At 41.5% G+C, this 17,120-nt stretch overlaps 1 protein-coding gene across 1 annotated transcript in view; it reads right to left on the reverse strand.

Annotated features, from left to right (window-relative positions):
- Positions 1-17,120, reverse strand: part of MED14 (mediator complex subunit 14) — a 90,859-nt gene that overhangs the window by 39,034 nt on the left and 34,705 nt on the right. The window contains exons 13-16 of the mRNA XM_049767146.1: positions 10,796-10,955; positions 5,175-5,369; positions 4,492-4,626; positions 1,064-1,140 (exon numbers count right to left, since the gene is read on the reverse strand). Of these exons, the coding sequence (XP_049623103.1) occupies positions 1,064-1,140; positions 4,492-4,626; positions 5,175-5,369; positions 10,796-10,955 (567 nt within the window). The remainder of the gene's footprint in view (positions 1-1,063; positions 1,141-4,491; positions 4,627-5,174; positions 5,370-10,795; positions 10,956-17,120) is intronic.

Below are 17,120 nucleotides of genomic sequence, written 5' to 3' on the forward strand. Positions count from 1 at the left end.
CTCTAAACATGGAGTCTCTCTATTGGCTAGGACAACTTTCACCCGGCTTAGCTTTCCTTTCTTCTCTAATTCTTTTTTTTTTGTTTGTTTGTTTTTGTTTTTTGGGACACACCCGGTGGTGCTCAGGGGTTACTCCTGGCTGTCTGCTCAGAAATAGCTCCTGGCAGGCACGGGGGATCATATGGGACACCGGGATTCGAACCAACCACCTTTGGTCCTGGATCGGCTGCTTGCAAGGCAAACGCCGCTGTGCTATCTCTCCGGGCCCTCTTCTCTAATTCTTATGTCTTCTTCAGTCCAAGTACAATGAGCACTTCCCTCATGACTAGCCTTCCTTGGGGCAAGATCAAGTAGGACTCTTGCTTTGCACACCGTCAGTTCTGGTTTGATTCCTGTCATCCCATATGGTCCACCGAGCCCACCAGGGCAGGGCCCCTAACTGCAGAGTCAGCATTAAGACTTAAGCTCCGGGCCCGGAGAGATAGCACAGCGGCTTTGCTTTGCAAGCAGCCGATCCAGGACCAAAGGTGTTTGGTTCAAATCCCGGTGTCCCATATGGTCCCCCGTGCCTGCCAGGAGCTATTTCTGAGCAGACAGCCAGGAGTAACCCCTGAGCACCGCCAGGTGTGACCCAAAAAACCAAAACAAAACAAAAAAAAAAGACTTAAGCTCCACCAAATGTGGCCCCAAAACAAACCAAAACAAAAAGGCAAGCCTTCCTGATTTGGGAACTAGCCTGGACAAATCCCCTCTTCCCATGCATGTACAACTTTCCTGCATGAAATCATAGCAGTGTAAATTCCAACCTGAAACTAACTGCATGCAATACAAATCTATTGAATGAAAGATATCAGAGGGAAGATCCTGAAGTCCCAAGTGGTAGTAGATCTCTACTTGGCTCCAGTGAGAGACAATCCTGCATACCTAGTCATTGTGTACCAAGAATAGACCCACAGCATCTGCTATCACCAAGAAGAAGGGGCAGCTCTGGCAATGTGGCTGCCTTATGTGTGACCCAGTAACAGGGATGTGTGACAAGACAGGGACATGACAGGGAACTCACTTCAATAAACGAATTGCGTGGCTGAAGCCATCACCCTCCATTTGTACTCCTTGATGTGGAATCTCGAAATTGGACAACTGGAAAGAGACAAGCAGAGTAGCATCAGACCACTGAATTAATAAAAGGTACCTTTCTCAGTACAGTTAACTGTTGGCTCCGTGCAAAGGTCTAAGGGTGTGTTGGGCCGGAGAGATAGCATGGAAGTAGGGTATTTGCCTTGCATGCAGAAGGATGGTGGTTTGAATCCTGGCATCCCATATGGTCCCGAGCCAGCCAGGAGCGATTTCTGAGCACAGAGCCAGGAGTAATCCCTGAATGCTGCCGGGTGTGACCCAAAAACCAAAAAAGGAAAAAAACGTCTGAGGGTGTGTTGCTGCTCAGGCCATGCAGTGCTGAGATCTCCAGGCTATGCTGGTAGAGCCTCCATGGCCACCCTGAGTAAAGGATTGCCAGAGAGAAGGCCTGGATTGGGCTTATGCTAAGTATGCCACTGTAATATCTCCCAATGCCCACTACCTGTTTTATAAATGAAGATGTATTAGATACAGGGGTCCTCAAACTTTTTAAACAGGGGGCCAGTTCACTGTCCCTCAGACCATTGGAGGGTCTGACTATAGTAAAAACAAAACTTATGAACGAATTCTTATGCACACTGCATATATCTTATTTTGCAATGAAGAAACAAAACAGATACAAATACAATATGTGGCCCGTGGGCCATAGTTTGAGGACCACTGTTAGAACATAAATATACTTGTTTCTTCAAGTATCAACTATGGCTAGTTCATACAAGAAGAAATTTGAGTCTTCCAAAAAAAGACAGGCCAAGGGCTGAGTGATAGAACAATGGTAGGACGTTTGCCTTGCACGCGACAACCTGGGATAGACCCAGGTTCAATCCCTAGCATCCCATATGGTTCCCGTCAGGAGTGATTTCTGAGCACAGAGCCAGGAGTAACTCATGAGCACCACTGGGTGTGGTGACCCTGCAAAAAAGATAGGCCATATGACTTGCAACACTGACTATATTGACTGTCTTTACCCAAAATTTTCTGATCCCCACTCTTTTTTTGGGGGGGGGGTCCACACCCGGCAGTGTTCAAGGATTACTTCTGGCTCTACACTCATAAATTGCTCCTGGCAGGTTCGGGGGACCATATGGGAAACTGGGATTCGAACTACCGCCTTTCAGCATGAAAGGCAAACGCCATACCTCCATGCTATCTCTCCAGCCCCTGATCCCCACTCTTAAACATTACATTTTTTTCCATTTTGTTTTGGGGTCACATCTGATAGTGCTCAGGGGTTACTCTCAGCTCTGCTTGAGAGACTATGTGGTAGCCAAGGATCATACCTGGGCAAAGCATGCCCACTATCCTGCTGAACTATCTTCCTAGTCACAAAGCATGTATGTCTCTAACAAGTTTCCCCAAAACTGTTACCATTAGTTCAATGAAAATAATACAGTTCTGGGTCTCTCCTTCATTCACAGTAATTTATAGTAGGGAAAAGTCTCATGACCAAAGTTTACACCAGAAATAAGAAGGCTTTTAGTGTTTTTTGTTTTTTGATTTTGCAGGCCACACCAAGTGATGCTCATTCAGTTACTCCTGGCTCTTGAGCTCAGAAATTACTCCTGGTAGACTCAGGGGGCCATACAAGATGCTGGGAACCAAACCCAGGTCAGATGTGTGCAAGGCCTTACCCACTTAACTCTCTGGCCCCTTGGTGTATTATTTTTTCTTGGCAATATAAAATGTCTGGGTTTTTTATGGTTTTTCTTTGGGGGGGGTTGTGGGTCACACCCAGAGATGCTCAGGAGTTACTCCTGGTTCTGCGCTCAAAAATTGCCCCTTGGCAGGCAGGCATGGGGGACCATATGGGATGCTGGGATTAGAACCACCAACCTTCCTTAATCAGCTGCATGCAAGGCCAACTTCTACTGCTGTGCTATCTCTCTGGCCCCTAAACTGTCTTTTATTTTAAAAAACAAAACTCGGACCACCTGGCCCTTCCATAGGGCTTTTGACAAAAAATCTCCAGGGTCTACCCCCTGCCAAGCACCAGGTAACCCCCAGTTCCTGAGCTCTGCTCCTCTTCAAGCTCCTTCCCTCCCTTTTGCTCCCTGATTCCTGGGTCAGATAGGGAGGCGCAGAGACAGGGGGCTGTGACATGCAGGCCTCCCTAACCCTGGCCAGGTAGGTCATAGCATACAGGGGGAGTTGGTGAGAAACATGCATGAAACTGCAGGTGTCCCACCTCTGTACATGGCAGGTCATGTTCCATGAGGAAGAATGACCCAGGCCTAGGGGCCTTCAGGGTGCCCAGAGCTTCTCTGTGGGCCACGGACACAGTTATAGAGGAGGGGGCTCATGCTCTACCAGCCCATGTCTCCCCAAAGTTGACAATCTATGACCAAAGTCCTTTGGGAAAAATAAAAATAGAAGTCTTGGGGCCTGGAGCACATGCTTTACATGCAGAAGCTCTAAGTTGAATCCTTAGTACCAGATGTCTCGACCTCTTCTGGAAACCCCATCACTGGCCCATAAATAATGATTCGATTATTTCCTGAATGCTCCCCTTTTGAGAACATACTGGAAATAACAGCGTATTCTTAAAAGACAGTGATTCTGCACTAATGTGTTCCATATCACAAAAGTAAATATTTAGTTCAATATTTCCTGGCCTGCTTCTCAGAAGTGAATTCACTTGTATTAAGTGTTCAGGTAACTGCATGGTTTTTCACTGACTCCCATTAGCACGTAGTCATCACTGTGAGTCAAATAATGTTTATACTAAGAGGTATGTTAACATCATAACAAGATATTACGTGTCACAAGAATTTTGTTTGGTCCACAATTTGCAGACAGCCAAAATATTAAGTCATGATTTAAAAATATTCACACACGGGGGCTGGAGTGATAGCACAGTAGGTAGGGTGTTTGCCTTGCACGTAGCCAACTTGGATTCAATCTCTGGCATCCCATATGGTCCCCTGAGACTGCCAAGAGTGATTTTTGAGTACAGAGCCATGGGTAACAAACAAACAAAAAATAAATAAAAGTATGCACACAGACTTCAATATAGTATTTTCCCAAACAAACAAGATTATAAGTGTTCTATTTCTCTTAGTAGAATACATATAGCTTTAACATGGGGCTGGAGTGATAGCACAGCGGTAGGGCATTTGCCTTGCACATGGATGACCCAGGACAGATGCGGGTTCAATCCTGGGCATCCCATATGGTCTCCCGAGTCTGCCAGGAGCAATTTCTGACAGCAGAGCCAAGATTAACCCCTGAGCGCTGCCGGGTGTGGTCCCAAAACCAAAATAAATAAATTAAAAGAAAAAAGTACACATAGCTTTAACAAAGCATCTGTCATATGACTGTTTCAATTTGAGTAGCCAAAATTGTTCCCCCAATTACCTCCAACCGAAGTCCGACAAATGGCATATTCGTATCACACATAGCAACGAAGTGAGCTAGAACTTTATTGAAGGCACACGTTTCTACTGTTTGTTTGGTTTTCTTGAGTTCTACTGGACATAGATCGTCAGACAACTAGAATTTAAGTAAATATAGGTGAGTAAAAAAAAACATCTGATACAACTAGTTAAGGCAGTTAAGATCACATACAATAATAAAGCTCAAGTTTAATCAAGACAAAGGCTATCCATTCAAATAATTATGGAACAAATATTGGCCTAAACACTAGAAACTCAGTAATATCTATTTTACAGACACTGTGTATTGTTATTTAACAAAAAAAGGAGAATTTTCAAGAAAATTTAGGTAATTACTCAAACTTAATTGCCACCCAGTATTTTAAAAATAGCTAAACAAGGGGCCAGAACAATAAATCAGTGGGTAGGACACTTACCTTGGACAAGGCAAACTGTTAATCCCCAGCTTAACATATGATCCCCAAAGTTCATTAAGACTGATCCCCAAGTGCAACTGAGCACTTCCTAGTATGACCCCAAACCAAAAAAAAAAATCCTAAAATCAACCCTCAAAATTGCATTTAAACTTTCTCCATGTTAAAAATGGTTGAAGATACAAAATAAACACACACACATTACATACTTCCTTTCATATTGGGACCATACCTTGCGCTTAGTACCAGTTTGGGGATATTTCCCATTTTTCATACGGAAAACAAAATCCTGGGTATTTTCCTTGAACTGCTGAAACAGGAGTGCAGTGACCGGGCTATCTTCTCGATCAGGGGTATTCACAGACATGAAGTAGTACTTGTATGTCAGCTGGGTGGGTTTATTAGGAACTTCTAACATTTCCACCACCTAAGAGGTTCAAAACAAAACTGAAATTTGAGATGTGATCTATCTTTTCCTTCCTCTATCTCAGGGTCCTCAAACGTTTTAAACAGGGCCAGTTCACTGTCCCTCAGACCATTGGAGGGTCTGACTATAGTAAAAACAAAACTTATGAACGAATTCTTATGCACACTGCATATATCTTATTTTGCAATGAAGAAACAAAACAGATACAAATACAACATGTGGCCCGCGGGCCATAGTTTGAGGACCACTGCATCTAGTAGGGTTCAGGGTTAGAAATTAAATGTAGACATCTTTTTTAAGAGCAAGGACAAATCATGATATCAAAAAATAAATTCCAAGGACAAATCATGATATCAAAAAATAAATTCCGGGGCCGGGAGGTGGCGCAAGAGGTAAGGTGACTGCCTTGCCTGTGCTAGCCTTGGACGGACTGCGGTTCGATCCCCCGGTGTCCCATATGGTCCCCCAAGCCAGGAGCGACTTCTGAGTGCATAGCCAGGAGTAATCCCTGAGCGTTACCGGGTGTGGCCCAAAAACAAAACAAAAAAAAAATTCCAACAAAATATTTTTTTTTTCAGTTTTTGGGTCACACCCGGTGGTGCTCAGGGGACCATATGGGATGCTGGGATTTGAACCACCATCCTCCTGCATGCGTTTTCTTAAAAAATAAATCAGACTAAAGATGTAAAAGCAACTACATTCTGTAGAATATGGAACAGACCATCAGTACTAGGTGTCATTGACAGTATTTATGCAGTGGTCCTCAAACTTTTTAAACAGGAGGCCAGTTCACTGTCTCTCAGACCGCTGGAGGGCTGGACGATAGTAAAACCAAAAACTATGAACAATTCCTATGCACATTGCATATGTCTTATTTTGAAGTGAAGAAACAAAACAGGAACAAATACAATATGTGGCCCATGGGCTGTATTTTGAGGACCACAGAATAGCTTGTGAAATGAAAAAATGTGCTAAACCCAGCAGATTTGCTTTATTTTCTAGAATGGTATAGAGTTTGTTTGTTTGTTTGTTTATGGGAGGGCACACTCAGTGTTGCTTAAGGCTTACTCCTAATTATGCCCTAAGTGATAACTACTGGTGGACTTGGGGAACCATACGTGATGCTAGGAATTAAACACAGATTTGCTTAGTGCAAAGCAAGCACCCTAGCAGCTTTACTTACTATCATTCTGGCCCCCAACTGGTATCAATATTAAATAGCTACGGTGGAGCAGGATAGATAGGATAAGAATTACAGACAACCCCAGTTTGATTCCTGGCACCACGTATGTTCCAACTTTATGTTGGAGTGAGCCCTGAGAACAGAGACATGATTAAGCCCTGAGCAATACCAAGTGTAGCCCTAAACCCTTGCCCCAAACAGAAAGACATTCAGCTCATTGTAATTGTGAGAAGCATAAATTAAGAATATAAGAGGAGGGCCGGAAAGATAGCATGGAGATAGGGCGTTTCCTTTGCATGCAGAAGGACGGTGGTTCGAATCCTGGCATCCCATATGGTCCCCCGAGTCAGCCAGGAGTGATTTCTGAGCGTAGAGCCAGGAGTAGCCCCTGAACACTGCCGGGTGTGACCCCCCCCCAAAAAAAAAGAATATAAGAGGAGGGGTCAGAGCAATAGTACTGTGGATAAAGTGCTTGGTTTGCACATGACTGACTCTGTTTGGATTCCTGTCATCCAACAAGGTTCCCTGAACACATCAAGAGTAATTCCTGGGGCCGGAATGGTGGCATGGAGCGGTAAGGCATCTGCCTTGTGTCTAGAACAGACCATGGTTCCCATATGGTCCCCCAAGCCAGGAACTATTTCTGAGCGCATAGCTCAGAACCCCTGAGCATCACAGGGTGTGGTCCAAAAACAAAAAAAGTGGGGTTAGGAAAATAAATTACAGTGGAGGGGCTGGAGCAATAGTTCAGCAGTAGCACGTTTAACTTGCATGCAGCTGACCCAGGATAAACCTTGATTAGCTCCCTGGCATCCCATACCCCCAAGACAGGAGCGATTTCTGAGCGCATAGCCAGGAGTAAACCCTGAGCATCACCGAGTGTGGCCCCCAAAAATAAACAAGTAAAAAAGAATAATTCCTGGGGCCAGAGCAATAGCATAGCAGTAGGGCATTTGCCTTACACACGGCCAAACCTGGATGAACCCCCGTTCAATTTCCGGCAACCCATATGGTCCCCCAAGCCTGTCAGAAGTGACTTCCAAGCACAGATCCAGTAGTAACACCTGAGCGCTGCTGGGTGTGATCCAAAACCCAAAAACAATAAAAGAGTAATTCCTGAGCTCAAAGCCAGAATTGACTTCTGAGCATGGCCAGGTATAGCTCCCAAACCAAAACCAAATAAACAAAGAAGATATATACCACTATGAATCTATTATTGTGACTAATTTTATTGAAATTCAATACCAGGCAGGCACCACAGTAAGTGGTATGAGAGCTACAATGAGATGTGCAGCCTTCATGAACAATTCAACCAAACATATTATCACCACAAACAAGCATGTGTGATCCTCAGTCATTGCAACATCATCAGTAATGAAAGAAAGACAAGTGTGGGTATGTGGAGGGAACCAACAGTACCAAATTCTAGGAAGAAGATGGAACAACTAGAACTCTTGTCTGTTACTGGCAGGAATTCAAAATGATCTGGCATTTTTAGAAAATCTTAGTAATTTCTTAGAAAGTGAAATATACATTCATCACGTGACACAACAATCCCACATCTAGGATGTTTCTGAAAATAAATGAAAACTTAAATTTGCAAAAAGCCCATATGCAAATCCTTATAGTAGCTTTACTCATAACCACTCTGAACTGGAAATAACCAAGAAGAGAATAGTTAAGTAAACCATGATACATTAATAGCATGAAATATTCCTCAGCAATAAAAGTAATGAAGTATTATACATGCAACAATTATACAGGGGCAGCACGAGGGAATTTTGAGGGGTAACAGATCTATCTGTTCTGATATGAGAGAAAAGGTGGCCAAAAAACTATGCATCTATCAAAAACCATATACTAGATACTAGAAAGTCTAAATTTTCACTACATGAAATGATGTATATATAATATATATATTATATATATATATTGGGTTTTGGGTCACACCTGATGATGATCAGGGGTTACTCCTGGCTTTGCACTCAGAAATTGCTCCTGGCAATGCTTTGGGGGCCATATACTCATATGTAGGGATCAAACTCAGGTCGGCTACATGCAAAGCAAGTACCCTATCCACTGTACTATCACTCTGCCTATAAAATGATTTGTTTTTTGGGCCACACCCGGTGATGCTCAGGGGTTACTCCTGGCTATGTGCTCAGAAATCACCCCTCGCGTGGGGGACCATATGGGATGCCGGGTATCGAACCTCAGTCCGTCTTAGGTTAGCACAAGCAAAGCAAATGCCCTACAGCCTGTGCCACTGCTCTGGCCCCTAAAACGATATTTAAATGAAAATGAAAAGCAGCAAGTCTTTCCAATGTCCTAAAAGGCCAGGGTAGAAATTCTTCTCATTCCTGTGAATGTTGCATTCATCCAATAGTGAAAAGTATGAAGGATGAAAGTAATATTATGTTCAGTTTTGGTTTAAGCCACTAAAACAAATTATGGTTTTATATTAATCACTCATCACTGACACTAAAGCTTAGTTTTGTGCCGATACCATTTTACTTTTATTTCATGTGGCTAAATATAAGAGCTAATATAAGAGCTCTCTGTTCAGAAGTTTGATTATTAGATGTGTTTTCTGCCAATCGTCTCACATGTAGACCAGACAGCTCACCAAGAACTGAAACTACCATATTTTTGTCACCAGCCAAATCTAGTTCCACAGCTGATGCTTTGAAATTCAGAAAAGTGGAATTCATAGAAATGACAGAGGATTGTCAGTCTACACTGAGTGCTCTCAAAGACCTTTCTTTTGGAAGAACCTCAAAACAGAAAAAAAAAGACCATTCCCATTACCAGTAACTAACAATCCAGAATTGTTTTTTTTTTTCTTCAAATGTCTTAAATTCTTAGTCAAAAGTATTAGGCCAGAGAGATAGTACAACAAGTAGAGAACCAGGAGTAGGGCACTTGCCTTGCCTTGCCCTAAGTTGACCTGGGTTGGATTCCTGGCATCCTGTATAGTCCCCCAAGCACCAGAAGGAGTAATTCCTAAGTGCAGAGTCACAAATAACCCCTGAGTATCGTCAGGTCTGACCCAAAAACAAAAACAAAGTAAGTCAGAGAGAGAAAGTTGTGGAATGGTCTCACTCATCTATGGGTTTTAAGAAAAATGAAAGACACTCTTGCAATAATTTTCAGAGACAAAAGAGGAGGGCTGGAAGTTCCAGCTCATGACATGAAGCTCACCACAAAGACTGATGAGTTTAGTTAGAGAAATAAGTACATTTTGAACTGTCCTACATTGAGAACTATCCTAACAAAGAGAATATATGAGGGAAATAGAAGGCAGGGGTGGGGTGGGGAGGAGGGAGATTTGGGACATTGGTGATAGGAATGTTGCACTGGTGATGGGGGGTGTTCTTTACATGACCGAAACTCAACCATAATCATGTTTGTAATCAAGGTGTTTAAATAAATATTTAAATAAAATATTAAAAAAAAACAGAAGTGCCTACTACATGTACAAAGAAATTTGTACCAAGCAAGAAATTATATAAAGGGCAAGTCCATATTCTCAAATTCTGGAAAAATTTTAATTGTTTAAGGATATCATAAAAGAGCAAACAGAAAACACCTGGAACAATTTTTTATATCCTAATAATGAAATTTTTAATATTTCTAAAAATAAAAAATAAAAATAAAAAGGATCATATGTGTACTGAAAATGGATATATGTTTTCAAACAATGAAGATTAAGAAAACAGGTAGAACACTACCCAGGGCAGACGGTGATTTGAATCCCTGCATCCCATATAGTCCCCCGAGCCCACCAGGAGTGATTTCTAAGAGCAGAGCCAGGAGTAACCCCTGAGCACTGCGGGGTGTGGCCCAAAAATTTAAAAAAACAAAGAAAATAAAGCTACTTTAGCCATCTTGTATTTAAAAGGCTGTCTTATGAAAGTTAACATCCTTAAATCCAAATAAGCTTAACCTAGATAGTAGTTGCTCTCAATTTTTTCCTTCTTAAACAGAGGACCTACTGTCTTTCAAATAGAAACTAGGCCTTGCCTTGAAAGAGAACCTTAGGGTGAGGTTATATATATTCATTATATTCCCCAGGTCTGCCTAGTATGTGGTTTCTTGGAGACATCACCCCCCCAAGGTCTTGAATTGAGAATCACTGTTCAAAAGTCAAATATTCAATAAAACATAACAACGCATCATTTGAGATACTAATATAATTACTGAGCTTGATCCCTTCCCCCACATCACCCCTTTGCATACTTACAATGTAGTACTGTGGAAGACGGGTGAGTTTAATGAAGAGCTTATTCTTAGAAAGACTTCCAATAGGATGGGTTGCATAATTGGACAGCTGCAGTGTTTCAGTGCTTATTGTAGGCAGATGTTTTATAGATTGTTTGCAACGCTGTTGTCCAAGCCAAAACCTTGATTTAAAACACAAACCATGTAATAAAACCAAAGACTTTTCTGATTAGCTATGTGTTACTGATTTATAGATTATTAGAGGTTACTAAAAAGAAACTAATTACTTTGAAATAACTGAACGAAAAGCATATACAATCATGGTCATAATGATGAATTATTCCACTAATTCTGTACTGATTGTTCTAGTTCTAGTTTAGAGAGTTTAAACTGCAATGTCAGTTACTTTGATTAGTTCTGTCCTAATTAACTAGTATTCAGGCTGAAACATCAGTTCCTTATATCAGTTTAATGTAGGGGATGTCACATTTCTTAATGCTAATAAGCCAGCTCAAACTAATTTTAATATCCTTTATAAGATGTCTGAAGTGTTTATAAGATAAAACAAAGCAAACAGGGACTGGAAAGATAGCACAGTGGTAAGGCATTTGTCTGGCACGCGGCTGACCCAGGACGGACCATGGTTCCATTTCCCAGGGTCCAATATGATTTCCCAAGCCAGGAGTGATTTCTGAGTGTAGAGCCAGGAGTAACCCCTGAGTGTCACCAGGTATGGCCCAAAAACTAAAAACAAACAAAAACCATTTCTATCTTCAATAATTGAAACCTATTGCAAGATAATATGTCCCTGCAAGTGGTCTGTGTATTGGGCTGCAGTGTTCCCTCCTCTTCCCAAGTTCTGCTGTCATAGGCTATGGGGCTGGAAGAGATCCTCTCCACACCCTTGTATCAGCCTAGTCGAGGAGCGCCATGCCAGAGCCCAAGAGCTCTGATTGCTGATGCTGTCAGAGTAGCTCAAATCATTGGGCTGTGAGTTATTCTCAGCTGGCACACCGCTATTGCTGATGTGTTCTCGGCAATTGCCTTTTTGCCACTTCACTTCATCATAATAAGACTGTTGCTCATGACTGGTTTTCGGTTTTTGAGAAATCCTTGGCTCTAGGACATTTCTGAATCCATGGCTGCTGTGAACCATTTTCTCAGACTCCACAAGACTACGTTGCCGACTGAAGTTATGATTTAGAATTACATGCTCATCAGATAATTTCTTAAGGATATGCATATCTCCTTTGTATACTTATTAAATATAAGTGTATTTCTTTAACATGTATATTCTTTTTTTTTTTTTTTTTTGGTTTTTGGGCCACACCCGGCATTGCTCAAGGGCTACTCCTGGCTGTCTGCTCAGAAATAGCTCCACCTATTATGCCAAAATGAACAAAAATCTAAAAATCACTATATTCATGGAAAAACAATGGTGGAAACAGAGGGTTGGGCCACAGCTGGCTGTGTTCAGGGCATACTCTTGGCTCTATGTTAAGGGATCACTACTCACAGGGTTTGGGGGACAAACTGATTGGCAGCATGCAAGGCAGGTACCTTTCCTGCTATATTATCTCTGTAACCCAGTGGAAAAACAAATTTAGCTGCAACTTAACTGAATCAATGGTTCAAATAGATTATTAAAAAGGCACATTTCTGTTTGTTATTTCAGAGTCATACTTAGTAGTTCTCAGGACTACTCCTAGCACAATTATAGGGGTCCATGCAATGATGGTGCCAGGGATGAAAACCCATGTCTGCAGAATGGAAAAGATGATGAACTTTGGGCTATCACCCTTACCCCAATTACCATATGATACATTTCGAAAATATACCATTAGGTGCTTCATTTTAGGCCAGAATTAATGTCCTGAACTATAAGCAGTTAATATATGCTGCAAATAGCATCATCATTACCCTCAATTATAATTAGCTAAGTTACAGCAAGCAAGAAACAAGTTTATTTGTCATATTAAAAATTCTAAACATTGGGGCCTGAGAGATAGCACAGCGATAGGGCATTTGCTTTTGACACAGAAGGATGGTGGTTCGAATCCTGGCATCCATGTGGTCCCCCGAGCCTGCCAGGAGTGATTTCTGAGCGTAGAGCCAGGAGTAACCCCTGAACACTGCCAGGTGTGACTAAAAAAAATCTAAATATTGATAAATAAACAAGCAAAGAAACAAAGATAAGCAAACAAGTTATGTGTTCAAGATAACATGGGCTTAAAGAGAAGGGGTGTTTCTTAACTTTCATTTTGCTATGATTTTGTGGAACAAAAGTTTTAGTCTAAGAGTGATTTTCATTATATCCACTGCCTTTACCCTAAACAGGCTTTTTTTCACGTTTGTTCTACTGTACTAAAAGAAATATAATATTTTTTTATGTTTTTTGGGCCACACCCAGCGGTGCTCAGGGGTTACTCCTGGCTACCTGCTCAAAAATAGCTCCTGGCAGGCACGGGGGACCATATGGATCACTGGGATTCGAACCAACCACCTTAGGTCCTGGATCGGCTGCTTGCAAGGCAAACACCGCTGTGCTATCTCTCCGGCCCCATAATCTTATGTCTGTTAATAGATAATAAGGTTGAGGGTTAAATTTTGTGTTTTTCATCTACTTTTTCTAGAACACATCTTTATTGTATAGCACCCAAAAAGTAATTGCATGCACAACATATTAACAGGAAAATGGAAGTTCAAACCACATGTGGGATCTCATTAGACATACGAGGATGTACTGAATATAGAGAAATAGAAACCTTCAAAAATGCTGATGAGACTGTGAAATGGCATAGTCACTTTGGAAATGAATTTTGCAACTCCTTTTTTTAAAAAAGTTAAGCCCATAGGGCCAAAGAAACAGGATAGTGGATAGGGCACTTGCCTTACATGCAGCTGACCCGACCCGGGCTTAAGACCCAGGTTTGATCCCAATATCCCATATGGTCACCAGAAAACTGCCAAAAGTGATACCTGAACTCAGAGCCTGGAGTAAATCTTGAGCACTGCTGGGTATGGCTCAAAACCCGAAATAAATAAGTCAACATAAAAAGTTGGGCCCGGAGAGATAGCACAGCGGTGTTTGCCTTGCAAGCAGCCGATCCAGGACCAAAGGTGGTTGGTTCGAATCCCAGTGTCCCATATGGTCCCCCGTGCCTGCCAGGAGCTATTTCTGAGCAGACAGCTAGGAGTGACCCCTGAGCACTGCCGGGTGTGGCCCAAAAACAAACAAACAAAAAGTTAAGCACAGGACATTGGCCCACCAATACTCCTGAGCCCAAATACCTGTCAGATACAGCACTAACAGACCAAGTAGGGCCAAGTATTTGCAGAAGTAGCCCATAGGTTTCTAGGCTAAGCAAGGAAGGCTATTCCACTCCACTGCCACCCCCAAAAGTAAAAAAAGTCCAAATGTAAATTTATCGTATGGCCTAACAATTCTACCCTAGGTATCACCCCCAAAAAATAAAAAATGCTTTCTCTCCCATGTCTTTATTTTTGCTTTCAATTTTCTTTTTTTTTCCCTTCGGTTTTTGGGTCACAACCGGCAGTGCTCAGGGGTTACTCCTGGCTCTATGCTCAGAAACTGTTCCTGGCAGGCTCGGGGGACCATATGGGATGCTGGGATTCAAACCACCATCCTTCTGCATGCAAGGCAAATGCCTTACCTCCATGCTATCTCTCCGGCCCCCAACTTTCTTTTTTTTAATCATGTTTCTTTTGGTCTTCCTGAAACAATTGTATTATGATCAGTTATATCAACTATGTGATGCATTTTTTTCAATAAATAAAATATATATTAAAAAAGAACTAAATAAAAGAGGCCAGAGAAATAGTACAGGAGGTGAGGTGCTTGCCTTGTATGAGACAGAACAGGTTTTGAGTCTAGGAACCATATACTGTTCCCCAAGTCCACTAGGAGTGATCTAGAACAGAGTCAGCAGTAAGCCATTTGTGACCCAAAACAAATATAAACCAACAAAAACCTAAATCATATAGTATATACTATATTGTCTATTTTTAGAAATGTTAATAAATGGCTTTTCTTTAAAGAAATGTAAGCAATGAATAACCACATGTTCACAAAATGTTAGTCTTCATAACTACCCAAAACTCAAACTTTTGTTAGTCTTGGAATCAATATACAAAGAAAATAAGAGATTGTTTCAACTTACTTACTTCTAAATATATAAAATTTTAGATTAATGTGCTAATATAAAAAAATTAAAAATGTAGGGCACCTGGAGCCAAAGAGATAGCATGGAGGTAGGGCATCTGCCTTGCATGCAGAAGGATGGTGGTTTGAATCCAGGCATCCCATATGGTCCCCCGAGCCTGCCAGGAGTAATTTCTGAGCATAGAGCCAAGAGTAACCCCTGAGCACTGCTGGGTGTGACCCAACCCCCTCCCCCCAAAAAAGTAGGGATCCACAGAGAAATTAGTGTATAGAGTGCTTGCTTTGCACACAGCTGATCTGAGTTCAATCCTGGCACCCATATGGTTCCTTAAACCTCACCAGAAGTGGTCCCTGAATGCAGATGCAGGGGGTAAGCTCTAAGCATTGCCAGGTTTGGCCCCCCCAAACTAAACCAACCGAACAAAGACATGAAAATGTAAATCCACACAAGCTTGCAAATGCACATTCAAATGAAAACAAGTATCTGTCAATTAATGAATAGACGAAGAAAATGTGGCATCATTCCTACTATGTGGCAAACTCATAAACCCTAGTTGTAAAAGTGAAGTACCAAGGGTCCTGAGAGAAAGAGCTCAGGAGCCAAGGGTATATGCCTTACATACACAAGGCATATGTTTGGTCCCTGCCACTACATGACCCCCTCTACTCCCCAAACATAACATCATCAGGGTGGTCCTGGTGGCTTCCAGCTTGCTGGGCACTGAAGCACTCAAAGTTATGGGGAGGCCCATCCTGCTCCCTACAAAAAAATAAAAAGGACCAATATATGGGCAAATGTTTAAACACTATAATACTATATTAAGCAAGCCACAAAAATAAAAACACCCACTTTATGATCCTTTTTATTTGAACTGTGCAGAAAAAAAATCTGCAAACACAAAAAGGAGATTCATAGTTGCCTGGATCTGGTTCTGGAAAAGGAATAACTAGAAATGAGTGATTTTTTGAGGTTACAGAAATATTCTAAAGCTGGATTGTGGTTATGATTGCAAAACTTAGTAAATTTACTGCAAGCTTAACATGGATGAATTTTACGGTAACACATACTTAAATAACATTATTTTAAAAAAATTAATGACCAGTTATCCCAAAGATCATTGGGAGGTACTATTATAAGAGACATTCAAGGGGTCTTTGAAAGACACAATGAGTTTAAAGCTTTTGGCAGCTTCGTGGTTTTAGGTTCTATCTGTGCTAAATGACACTGTCAAATAAACAAGTAAACTAATAAGCTTTCAGTCTTCTCCCTTGTACTATATATCCCATTTTTCAGTTTTAGCTTTGCTTTCTGAAATTTATTTTTATCCCTTGAAACTTTGTTTAATTTGAAAAGAGTTTGTTAGATTTGCCATAAAGGGTATCTCTGTGTATAGTGTGGCAAGAAAACCTCACAGCTCTAATAATCTTTAGCTCGATTTTCAACTTTATTTAGTTCAATAATATAAAGTATTCAGAGAATTTTGAGACAAGATGAATGATAGTAAAGAAGCACAAACTATTCTGAAAGTGTCAGCTGGTAGACTGATACCAGGAAGATTACCCTGGATAAGAACAAAAATGATTCTATTATGGAGAACCAAGTATAATAAAATTTGCCAAGTGAATGCTTTGTTGGGTACTTATACTGGGAAAAATGTAGCAAGAGATAAAAGATAAAGCATCATGTTCCTGGGCCCTGTATTTGCTCTATACGGGATTTTTGTTTTTTATTAAAAAAAACACTCTGCCATTTGTCTGTCTGTCTGTCTATCTGTCTGTCTGTCTCTCTCTTGTTTTTTTTTGGGGGGGGTCCACACAAAGCATTGGTCAGTGGTTACTCCTGATTCTGCAATACTCAGGAATCACTTTTGGCAGCCTGGAAGTCTAGGGGTTATATGGGATGGTAGGAACTGAACCTGGGTTGCCATGTGCAAGCAAGCGCCCCACCCATTGTACTATTGCTCTGGCCCCTCTGCTATTCTTTTTTTATTTTATTTTGTTTTGTTTTAGGATCACACCTGGCAGCACTCAGGGGTCACTCCTGGTCCTACACTCAGAAATTGCTCCTGGCAGGCTCAGGGACCATATGGGATGCCAGGATTCGAACCAGCATCCTTCTGCTTGAATGGCAAATGCCTTACTCCCATGCTATCTCTCCAGCATC

This window comes from Suncus etruscus, chromosome X (assembly GCF_024139225.1).
Source record: "Suncus etruscus isolate mSunEtr1 chromosome X, mSunEtr1.pri.cur, whole genome shotgun sequence".
Taxonomy (NCBI): Eukaryota; Metazoa; Chordata; class Mammalia; order Eulipotyphla; family Soricidae; genus Suncus; species Suncus etruscus.